This window comes from Neopelma chrysocephalum, unplaced genomic scaffold (genome assembly GCF_003984885.1).
Source record: "Neopelma chrysocephalum unplaced genomic scaffold, ASM398488v2 Primary Assembly neopelma1_139, whole genome shotgun sequence".
Taxonomy (NCBI): Eukaryota; Metazoa; Chordata; class Aves; order Passeriformes; family Pipridae; genus Neopelma; species Neopelma chrysocephalum.
The window spans coordinates 74622-85840 of NW_020897801.1; the positions used below are offsets into that span (position 1 = coordinate 74622).

Genomic DNA, 11219 nt, shown 5'->3' on the forward strand with positions numbered 1-11219 from the left:
ACTGTGAGAGGGCTTGGGGCCCCCAGCTGCAGCCCTGGGGCTGTGGGGCCAGGGCAGCAGTGGGATGGGGTGACTGGGCTGAAAGGGAGTTGCCAGAGGAGATGGATGGAGCTAGATGGGCCATCATCCCTGGGCTCACAGCAGTAGATGCTGCCAGGGAAATTGGCCCCTGAGGCAGGGCCAGTGGGGAGGTCAACAATTTGGGCTCTGCACCGAGGGGCTGAGCCTCCCTTGCCAGGAGACCCCGGGGTTGTGTGTGACAGCTGAAATGTCTCCAGCACCGCCGGGGCTGTGGCCGGCAGGGAGGGGACAAGGCGGGTCGCTGAGGGCTGGCTGCCCTCTGGTGCCCGCTGGAGAATGTGCTGAGGGGCTGTGCTGTCCCAGGGAAAATCCATACATTCGGGAGAAAACCTGTGGAAAAATACTGCCCACTGCGCACCTGTGTGTTTTCTGCTTATGGATTTTTTTTTTTAAAGTATTAAAAACCCTTTTCTCAGTTAGTTCTGGAGTGATGAAACTGCTGGTTATCTCACTCATCCTGAGGAAGTGAATCTTTAGTTCACATTTCTCAGATTTTATTCTAATGCTCACAACTGCTGATTATTCTCCTTAGCCAGATAAAACAAGATAAAATATAAATGTGAAGGTGTAGTTCAAAGTCTCTCCCTGTTTTCTCCTTAATAATTCCCCATTTTGAATGAAAATTATTACAGCCCACATTTTATTATTTTAGAACAATTTTACTGTATCTTTTTTTCAAAGAGAACAACCAAAATATAATCACTAAATACATATGCTGTGACTTCATTGCTGCAGGAGGAGAGATGCAATAAAAAAGGTAGATAAACTGATAGGAAGAATATCAAACCAAGCTCTGAAGGAGGACACAATATAACCATCTTCAGTATTCTGCATTGAATGGGTAGTCCTTGTGAGTTTTGGCCCTGAAGGGAATAAAAGACTTCATTTTAGCCATAATTTTTTTTTCAATATATCAAGCTCTAGTAGTGCTTAGAGAAGTCACCAAGGCGGGATCTGAACTTTATAACTGTAGAATGATTTTTTCCCATATAGTGTGTAGTTTTTGTACATTTGGAGCATCCAAATCACTTTATCATTCAGGCTCTCGACATTCTAGGCAATATTTAGATGTAAAACCTCTGTGTATATAGTATTCATTATTTAAGGTTTGGAAAAAAACAAATATTAAATGCTACCACTTACGTGCTCATGGTATAGACTCTCCAGTTTCTGTTAAAGCTGAAAATAGTTGCCATCTCCTCTTTAGTCAATTTGAAGTCAAATACCTAACAAGAGAAACAGCTGGAAATCACTTCTCTGAACAAACCAGAGACAGTAAGCAAAATCTACAGAATTAAAGAACACGTCTAAAAGGGAGAGGAGCTTGTTAGCTGAAATTACTGTTTCATGGAAGAGAAAAAGGCATCTCTCTGTATTAGTAAGAATGCATTAGCAGAGGAAATAAAAAAAAAAATATATCCAAAGTTGCAATTACACATGCCAGCTGTTGCAGGACACTTGGAAAGCACTTGTGTCTGCCACTTGTGCATCTTTCTGTCCTGATCCAAAGGAACATCTACAAGACTATCCATCAATCTATCTATTTTGAAACCCTAATGACCAGTTGCAGTCAATTAACAAGGGAGCAACACAGTTTATGGACACCAGGACTATTTTCTTAATGCGAAGCCTTTTGTAGTGTGCTACTGCACTCAAGTGCCAATCAAGCACCATGTGCCAATTCATCTGCAGAACAGGAGACACCATGTAAAGTGACTGCTAAAATTACCAGCATACTGTTACCCAAATTTGGTTCATTCCTGCTTTTCAACTGTAGCCTTAAATGTAGCCCTCAATAGAGTGTGTAGGTAGACAGACAAAAACTCGTCCTCTTGTCCGAGGAGAAGCTGGGAAGGGTGATGTAAAGTAAGATACGCAGGTATCCCCAGAAATGCCAGGGCAGTGGAAAGAATTCAAAAGTTTATTTAGAAGGCCAGAACACCAAGAAATGTACAAATTCCTGACAGTGCTATTTAAGGACCGGGCTCTAGGGAGGAAAAGGCAAGTTCCCACCCTCTCCAGGGCCTTTAGTATCATCTCTGTTTCTCCCCTGCCTTCCCAAGGCCTCTGTACATGTCTGTTAGGGTTATCTCTCTCCAGCATAGGAGAGAGAGAGATAACATAGCTCTCTCTGCAACCCCCTCTGGGCTGTAGAAGGGGAAAAAAAACCATCTAACCCTCTTGAAGGCACTTCGCAGGCTTCCTAAGTGAAAATGAGTTTCTAGCCTTCCTGTTACAAATTCTTCTGAAAGCATAACTATTCCTACAGGTGAGAGAGGATCTCTGTTTGCTCTGCAGGGAGAAGCTGTGCTGTCCCTGAAGGGCAGGACCCAGCTCAGTCCTAATGCCTCACCTTGAAGTTCTCCACAATGCGCTGTGGTGTGACAGACTTGGGAATCACAGTCACATTTCTCTGGATCTGGAAACGAAGGAGAACCTGCAAGAACAGAATCAGAAAGAGGATGGTTCTTGCTCTGGAGGAAGCAGAGCCTGTTCCACCAGTTATATTCCCTAAGATATACCCTCTTGTGCAGAGCTGTATTTCAAATCATTCCTATCCCTGAAGCCCAGATAGCACTGCCTGGAGAGCAAAAAGGGAAGTGGTGGAGGCCTCCATGAAAGACCACCTTTCCTATTCAGTTTAGGGGCAAACAAGTCTTTTCTTACCCACCCAAACTTCTATCAAGATTTTATTCTCTGTAACAGAGGACTTGAGATGAAGACTGAAACATTACAGCATCTGAAGATGGGCCAAGAAAACGTTTCTTGTTGACAGTCAGAGGACACTTGCACTGCAAGTCACACACACCTGCACTGCTACCTAACACCACGAGTGACAGGGAAGGAAATGCCACCTTGTCCTGTGTTACAGGAACGGATACCCACTGTCTGGAATCTGTGTACCTGTGCTGTGGATTTCTTGTGCTTGGCTGCAATTTCTTTGATCTTGGGGTCATCCAGAAGGGAAGGATCCTCTGGCTTAGCCCTACACAGGGGAAAGATACTTAGTGTCTCAGTGCTTCAAGCATAACCCACACCAGTTCCCTTGCAAAGCAGTCTTACCATGGTCTGTCAGGAGAGCCAAGGGGACTGTACGCTGTCACAGCAATCCCTTTGGATTGACAGTAGTTTACTAGCTTCTCCTGGGTAAGGTATGGATTACATTCGATCTAACAACAGAAGAGTATAGAGATTGATAGCAGTACAACTGCTGTAACTCACTCCAGGGATTATCTCCTAATGCACTTAAAGGTTGGTATCTGTCCTCATATGCTCGTCTTTGCAAGGTATTATTGAGTCTTAGTTTTCTACAGCACCTACCTTTACAGTGAGATTTCTTGTATCTCTGGGTTATTGCTCAGGAGAAAAAGCATTTCCCTGAGTTTTTTGGCCCCAAGAAGGCACATTCTCAGATGCTTCTTGGATTTCCAAGCAGTAGTTGAGCAAATATTGAGAACCCTGATGCCTCTTATGTTCAACTATAATGTGGAGTGGGATTAGAAGGACATGCAGCATCTGCTTTGTAACCACTCCTTATGTATTCTAGTCATAAAAATCCCTTTCTTGTGAGTTTGTGTGAATGTGTTACATAGATATCTGTAGTTTGGGACAGAGATGCATTTTTCCCTTTTAGCATGCTCTTTTTCTATAACTACATGCAGAGAAAGGCTCTGGAGACTGAGTGAATTTAGTACTCTATGTGAACTTGCAAGAACTAATGAATTCAGAACTGCAAGAGGTGTCTGAGTCTGTGTAATACTCCTGGGAGAGATAAGTATCTACAGCAGGTTCTGTAGCATAGAAGAAGGCAGCAGCTTTGTGTGCAAAGACTAGGTAATTTTTTTGATATGTGTATATATACACACTTTATGTTTTATTTTATATAAATAAAAAAATCTTCAGGGCAGATACCAGGAAGCCACTGCTTCTGCACAAGTTAAAACTGACCACCCTTTTCCAACTGGGTGACTGAGTGAATTGTGCGTGCTGCATGAGAAGGACTGTGTGTTATGTGAGCAATTATCTGCTATTAATAAGAGATGGGTGCCATCACTAATAAGAGAACAAGTATTGTATTTTAAGAAGTTCTTGTTGTAATTTGTGTACCACAACTTCATTCCCTATCTGGACACAGGAGATCTACAACATCTTTACATATACTCAGAAGTAATCAGAAGGTGTTATTGTGCTGTGTCTATTTTCTTCTCCCTCTTGCATCTCCTCACGCAACTGTAATGAGATCCTTATAATCCCTGAAAAAACTAGTCACCTGAAGTCTCTTTGCAGCTTACCTGGACATTTGCAGGCTTGTGCTTCAGTCCTGGCTTGTTCAGGATTCTTTCAATCTGCTCGTGGTTAAAGTTGGAGACTCCAATGGCTTTTACCAGACCACAGTCCACCAGCTCTTCCATGGCCTGATACCAAGAGGAGCAAAGTCAACATCCAGTATGCAAGACAAGGCCTGAAGACATTATTCCTGGTTTGTCTTTGTTTCCCTTCACAGGAAGGGAAAGACAACTATTTGGATTTGCAAAGTTTGTCTCTTGGGGGAAAGTGCGCACTGGTGTATTTGTGCCATGTCTTCCATCTCACCCAAACCCAAAGGCTCCTTCTTGAAATGGCAGAAATTCACACTAAGTTACTTAATAATCATAAACAATAATGTGTTGACTGAGCACCAGGGGGCTGTACTGCAGCTGTGGACAAAATCACAAACTAATTTATTTCAGAAAAGTGTATTTGAGCAGTTTAAGAATGGTAGTAAAGACAGTTCTGTTTCTGTTATGGTCAAGCAATCTGGTCTGCAGCTCTGCTGAAGATTACCAGCTTCACTAAGCATGTATGTTTTAAAAAACAAGACTGTATCCAGTCTGATAAATACATAATAACTTTGTGACTGCTAAAGGTAATGAAAGCATGGAAAAGACTGCCAGTGACAGAAAACATGCTTCTCCTGCTGTGACTGAACTTACCTCCCATGTATCTAGAAAATCTGCGTTGCTGGGTATAGACATGCCTTTGTCATCTTTGGGGAACAGCTCCTCTCCTGCCTGTCAGTGAGAGAGAAAATGCTTGAAACACTCATTATTGGGAAGTTAATAGCAAGACAACTGAAGACAACATTAGCTTTAACTACTAGTAGAGAAAATACTAATATTTGTCTACATAGTTCATGCAGGTTTATGGTCTTTTGCCAGCAATCATTCCTAGTAGGAGGGACAGGATGAAGTGAAGTCGTGACTCACTAAAACACACACAGATAAACAAATCACACCACTTGAGGAACAAAGTGGAACAAACAAGCTTCCTGTACTCCTCTATCGTGCCTTTAATAGAGAACTGTTTTTTTGAAGGGCCTGTTAAGGTCCCAGAAACATTTAAGTCAGGTTTAGGGTGAGCCATATCTCCTGAAAAATGTATTGTGTAAACACACAGGTCTCTCTGAGGGGAGCTTCAGTTTAAATAAGTGGCACTTGGAAAATCAGAAAATCCCAGGTGTGCAAACTCAGAAATAAATTCCCGTATCTCCATATTGCTGCACATCTAGTGTTGTGCAAATGTCAGAGTATTATGCCATGACACTTTTACACAAGGTCTTTGTTCAAATAAAACCTACCATGACAGCTTGGAAAGTATGACAAACAGTTGACATGGTCAAAAGCAACAGATAGGATGGAGGCCTTAACCTTTTTGTAGCAGAAAGGAAAAGCCAAGACTAGACACAGACTGAGACATCAGCTCCTTTGAAGTACATGAAGTATGAGATGTACTTTATGTAATTCTGACACGGATGTCAAAAAAATCTCACCTTTTGAAATTCGAGGTCTGTGTAACAACTTTAAGACTCCTACAGCAAAGGTCAGCTCAATCTGTACTATATTAAGGACTCAGTGATTAAAGAAAGAAATGGAAGACAGAAGAAGTCTCTTGTTCTGTGATTCTGTAACATGCAGAGGAAAGAATTTCTGTCAGGTAGCAAAGTACAGCCTTCCTTCCCACAAAGCAGGGAAGGATGATTTAGCCAAAAGTAAAGCAGCACAACTCAAGCTTGCAGCTGGGAGGCCTGATCTTAGTGCTAGGTCTGCCTCTCCCTTATCAAAAGGACAGAGGACGCTGTGCAAGCCACAGTCTCAGGGGCAGAGATCAGGAGCGTAGCTGACGTGGCCAGAATAAAGCTGAATGGGCAGCACTGTCACAGTGCTGGTACACACCAGACACATGCTCTTTCTGGAGCTGCAAGTGCTACTGGCAGTTTTGAGGAGCTCTCCCAGGAGGAAAAGCCAAGGGCATTGCTGTTACTGTACCTTCAACCCAGTAGGCCAGTGCATGAGGTAGAGATCCAGGTAATCCAGTTTCAGGTCAGCAAGAGTCTTCTGGCAGGCTCCCTTCACCAGAGGCTTCTCGTGAAATGTGGACCACAGCTAGGGGCAAAAAACAAGTCACACTGTAACCTCCTGGGTTAAATATCTTGGAACCCTTCTGTACTGTTCGAGCAAGAACCTGTTTCCTTTGGAAGGTGATGTGGAATTAGGCCACCCTATTTCTTTTCAGATGGGGCTTGCTCTGTAAGCAGGACTGGGCAATGGCCACTGATACGAAGGACAGTATGTGCTGTGGTGGCATATGTGATCAAAAAGGGTTGTAAACTAAAAACTGATCCTGTTCCATTAGTCAAGATATGCAAAAGCCACTTATTACAGGCAGATATGGGTTAAAGAGCTCTTTTTAATTTAATAGTTTCAGTGGTGAGCCAAATATAAAATTTCCAGCAGAAGCAAGGAAAAACCAGGACACTTTCTGAGACCATTTAAGCTTAACACATCCTTTGAACAATCCCATGAAAATGGAGAATGTGAAGCATATCTTAGATAACTCTATACAAAATACAGTGACAAAAAGCAGCTTTCATCAGTATTGGCCTGAACTATGTTCTGAATTACTCCACGCTATAGCACACAACCTTTCCCCCTGCTCTGAAGTTCCCTCTACACAAAGCAGACCTTCCCCTGGATCCTAGGTCACTATATCCTTACCTTACTGACGATGAAGAGGTCTTCTCGTTTCACAACACCTTCTTTGATTTTCTGCTGGATCCCTTCCCCAATTTCACTCTCATTTTGGTACACATAGGCACAGTCGAAGTGGCGGTACCCGGCATCGATGGCAGCCATCACTGCAGCTTTTACTTGCCCAGCTGCAGACTGAAAACAGAAGGTTAAGATCCCAAATCAAAACATACAGGCCATTTCCTAGTTATTTAGATGCTAAAGAAACACATACAATGGGGTTTTAAGTAGAGTTCTTCCCTGCCGTGTTCTTAAAGCCAGATTCATCTTACAGATGCAAGCTGATGGGTTTGAAGCCAGCCTCCAGCCATTTAAATATAGCCCCAGTCACATGCAGGCTCAGCCCAACAGCCAGGTAGAGCAGAGCCCCCAACACCAGGGCAACTCGCCAGAGTAGGACCAGGGGAACAAGGTTTGTGCCAGGGAGCTCTGCAGTGCCTTTCACCTAGCAGTGCTCACTTCCCAGTGCTGTGTCTAAGAAGAGAAACAGTCAACAACTGCCCAGCTAGGGAGGGCGGTGGTCTACACCTTAGTCATCCACATCATCGCTGAGTATTGTACCATGCTCTAGCCCAGCTCCTGCTGGGGCACATCCCACCTGTAATTTGAAGCTGCTTCTTTCAGAGACAGAAGAGATGTGCATTTGTATGTGTTTCTATATCCTGACAAGGGTAGGAGCTGTGCACAAAGAAATGTTGGCATATCTTGTTCATACAGATTTAGCAATGTTTGTTTTCAGGCATTGTATGGATCACTGATTTTGTAGTCATTGTAACAGCAGTGCAAACCGCTTTGTCAGAACTTGCTTGAAACGCATGAATGGTTTTCTAAAGCCCTATCTTATTTACGGATGATTCCCAGTGACCTCGCCCAGGATTAAAGTTACTCAGCACTGAAGCAGCAGACAATCCGAGTGCCCCACTGCAGCGGCACGGAAGCCTTGGCTGCGGGAAGGGCTGGGGAGCGGCAGGGAGAGGGGCCCAGAAGGCCGCAGCCGCGGGAGCCTGGCCGGGACGGGAGAGGATGGGATCCGCGCATCCGTGGGGAGGGGGTTGCCGGGTACGTGAGGGAGGGAGGGAGCCGACTTTCCCGGGCCGGGGAGACCCAAGAGTCAACTCTCTCCCATGGCAGGAGGGGGACGGCAAGGACGGAGGGCACGCTAGGGAAAACAGCTTCGAAAGCAGCGTGGGGCTCTGCCTGCGGGGACGACCGGAGCGAGAGGGCATCCTTGGCGGTATCCCGGGCGGGATGCTGGGAGCACCGACAGCGCTGCGCTCCGGCCCGGGGTGTCGGTGGGGACGGGTCACCGAGCTGAACTGAGCCGTGGTGCCCCCGCTTCATCCCCAATTCAGAGCGCTCCGGACCCCCGCGGAGCAGATCGCACCGGGTGCAGTCCCAAGCCCCGCTGAGAGCAAGGGACCGCGGCGCGACCGCGGGCACCGCCGAGATCCCCCTTACCTTCCATGTGCCCAGCCCCATGAGGGGCATCTTGGCCCCGGTGTTGAGCTGCACGCAGGTCGCCATAGCTCCAGCCGGGAATGCTGCTCAGTAGTATCGCCCGCCGAGCCCTTTAATGACGGCCGGGCCGTGCCCGCCCCGTCCCGGGACCTGCCCACACGGGACAGCCACCGCCCTACGGCCGCCGGGACACCGAGCTGAGGCGGGTCAGTGCCGTGTCTCCCCGAGTCCGCGGAGCTGCTCTCTCCGCGGATGTGGGCTGTGAGCTTCGGGACGAGGAAGGGCTCTGAGCCCATCGGCTGGAGCAGCGTGTCCCCACGGCAGCGATGGTGGTCCAGGCTCTTGCAGAGCTCCCGCAGTGTCTGTGTGAATCTGGAGCTTTCAGCCCTCAGTCCCCCTCGGAAGGTGGGATGATGCTTGTGGTAACAGGAGAGGAAAAGTGAGATGCTTTGTAGGAGTAAATTAGAAAGCAGTGAAATTTAAAGAAGAATGTTATTTTTAGTGTTGGGAGAGGTTTCTTGCGATGTTTTTTGAAGAATAGATGATGTTAAGGCCACCTAAGAAACTTTGCTAATTGCTCCTGCTTGGTGAATTTATTCAGGTGCAAGCATTGTTTGGACTATAATGGTGCATTTTTCTCTGTGTGCCTTTCCCACAGCAGATGTCCAGCTGCTTTGTAGCTTTGTACTGTTTTTTTTGTCAGCAGCATCAGCCGTCCTCAGCAGGATGTGATGTTTCAGTTACATCACAAAATAGTTATATAATGCAGTGTTTGCCTTTTTTTTTTTTTTTTAAGGATTCCTTCTCTGTAAATTTGCTCTGAGCATGCTCAGACTCATGGGGTTTGGTTCAGAGGTCGATGAAATCAATGGAAAGATTGTGATACTAGGAGTGCTGATGACAGTATTAAAAGAAAGCTGTTTGCATGGGAGACCTGCTGCCATCCTAGTCTAGGTGGTTTCACACTTCCTTTTTTCCTTCCTACTGTCCCTCCCTCAGTTCAGAAAAATGGACACTGTCCATCTGCAGAGCTGAAGGGAAGTTCTCTGTGCCAGTCATGGCATTGTGTCTGGTGAGCATTCCTGGTAAGCATTGCTGATGGTGGGCAAAGGACTGGAGCTAAGGTTATCAGAGGGGCAGAGCACCTGCACAGAGTGCATACTGTTGGGGAGGTGGACTTAGTGGTGCTAGCTGGGCTCAGAGATCAGTTTTCCATGCCTGATCTCTATCTTGACCTTAATTATTAGCAGAAGTCACGTGGAGATTTATCCTGACAAAGATTGTTGCCCTTCACAGAAGGCACCCTGTTTTAAAACATAATTTTGCTGAGGACTAGTAAGGTTTATGCAACATGCACTTCACAATTCTTTTTTTCAAAATAAAACGTTGAGTCATGCCTGTGATTTGTTTTTTCAGGGCAGATGAAGTACCAGATTGCCTCTGCTCTCCTATTTCCTGGATGCTCAAGCTAGTGGTGTTCTGCTTTGACTCCAGATGTAGAAGGTCTCAGTGTAGGAACCACAAGAATCTATCAGATTTTTGTGTTGCTTTTGCTGCAGCCTGTGAAGGTGGTGCTTAATTTTCCCCAATGGTTTCTTGAATGAGAGATGTTTGTCTTTTAAGAGAGGATTTTGGGCAGAAGGTTTGCATTTTGCTTTGTTGTTTGTGCCTGTTGGTGTGAGTCTTTGCCCAGAAAATGCCAAGACACAGTTGTTTCTCTATCCTGAAGGTGTGTCTGGGGTTGTCAGATGATGGCAGGGCCTTTGGGAAAGAAGTATCACGTTTGTCAGTGGATGACAACCCGAAATGCCATGCTATCAAAACACTTTCTAGCTATCCTAGCACTCCCCAGCAAGGCTCACCTGCATCTTCCACCGGAAGGGATAGGCTTTGTCAGAGGAAAGCTTCACACAGTTACAGTTAACAGAGACCTGTCCCAGTTACTGTGCCAGTCAGTCAGCACAGAATAGCCTGTGGAGAGAACGTAACACTGTCACATTCCAGTTCCACCATGCTTTTATGTACTTTTATGTAGCATCTGACACCTGCTAAACACTGTCTCCCCTCTTTCCCCAGTCTCTGTTACTCTGGGTTTTTAATAGCCAGATATCAGCACAGGATACCAACCAAATCAGTCCACAGTGATACCACTACAGTTTTCCAGCAGTTTCAGGTGTTGGTCTCCTATTGCTTGTTGACCACAGTCCACTAAGGCTTGTTTGTAAGCAAATTGTCTTACTCAACTGTTCTTGTCAGCACTGCTCTGTCAATCACAGCTTATCATACCAAGTTATTCAACTTTTGATCAGGACAAGATCTTCATGCTCTTGTGGCATCATTTAAAATTGAATAGGGATGATTGCTGGGTTAAGAATTGGTTGGAAGGCCGGGCCCAGAGTGGTGGGGAACGGGGCTGCATCCATTTGGTGGCCGGTCACTAGTGGTGTCCCCCAGGGATCAGTGTTGGGCCCCATCCCGTTTAACATCTTTAATGATGATCTGGATGAGGGGATTGAGTGTACCATTACCAAATTTGTAGATGACACCAAGCTGGGGGGGAGTGGCAATCCGCTAGAAAGCAGGAGGGCTCTGCAGAGAGACCTGGACAGGCTG

General features: G+C 45.7%; 1 protein-coding gene across 3 annotated transcripts; it reads right to left on the reverse strand.

Annotated features, from left to right (window-relative positions):
• Positions 1-726: 726 nt before the first annotated feature.
• Positions 727-8759, reverse strand: LOC113975577 (aldo-keto reductase family 1 member B10-like). 3 transcript variants are annotated; one of them, XM_027699746.1, is made up of 10 exons: positions 8607-8756; positions 7116-7283; positions 6387-6503; positions 5055-5132; positions 4374-4496; positions 3145-3251; positions 2986-3067; positions 2435-2518; positions 1225-1307; positions 728-944 (listed from the first exon to the last, which is right to left on the reverse strand). In XM_027699746.1, exons 1-10 carry the CDS (start codon positions 8670-8672, stop codon positions 902-904), a joined length of 951 nt encoding a protein of 316 aa, XP_027555547.1. In that variant the 5' UTR covers positions 8673-8756; the 3' UTR covers positions 728-901. The 3 variants fall into 3 exon arrangements, with proteins under 3 accessions (XP_027555549.1, XP_027555547.1, XP_027555548.1); XM_027699747.1 differs by lacking the exon at positions 728-944 and adding an exon at positions 1811-1928 and having other exon boundaries at positions 8607-8759; XM_027699748.1 differs by lacking the exons at positions 6387-6503; positions 7116-7283; positions 8607-8756 and adding an exon at positions 5891-6003 and having other exon boundaries at positions 727-944.
• Between the last annotated feature and the right edge of the window lie 2460 nt (positions 8760-11219).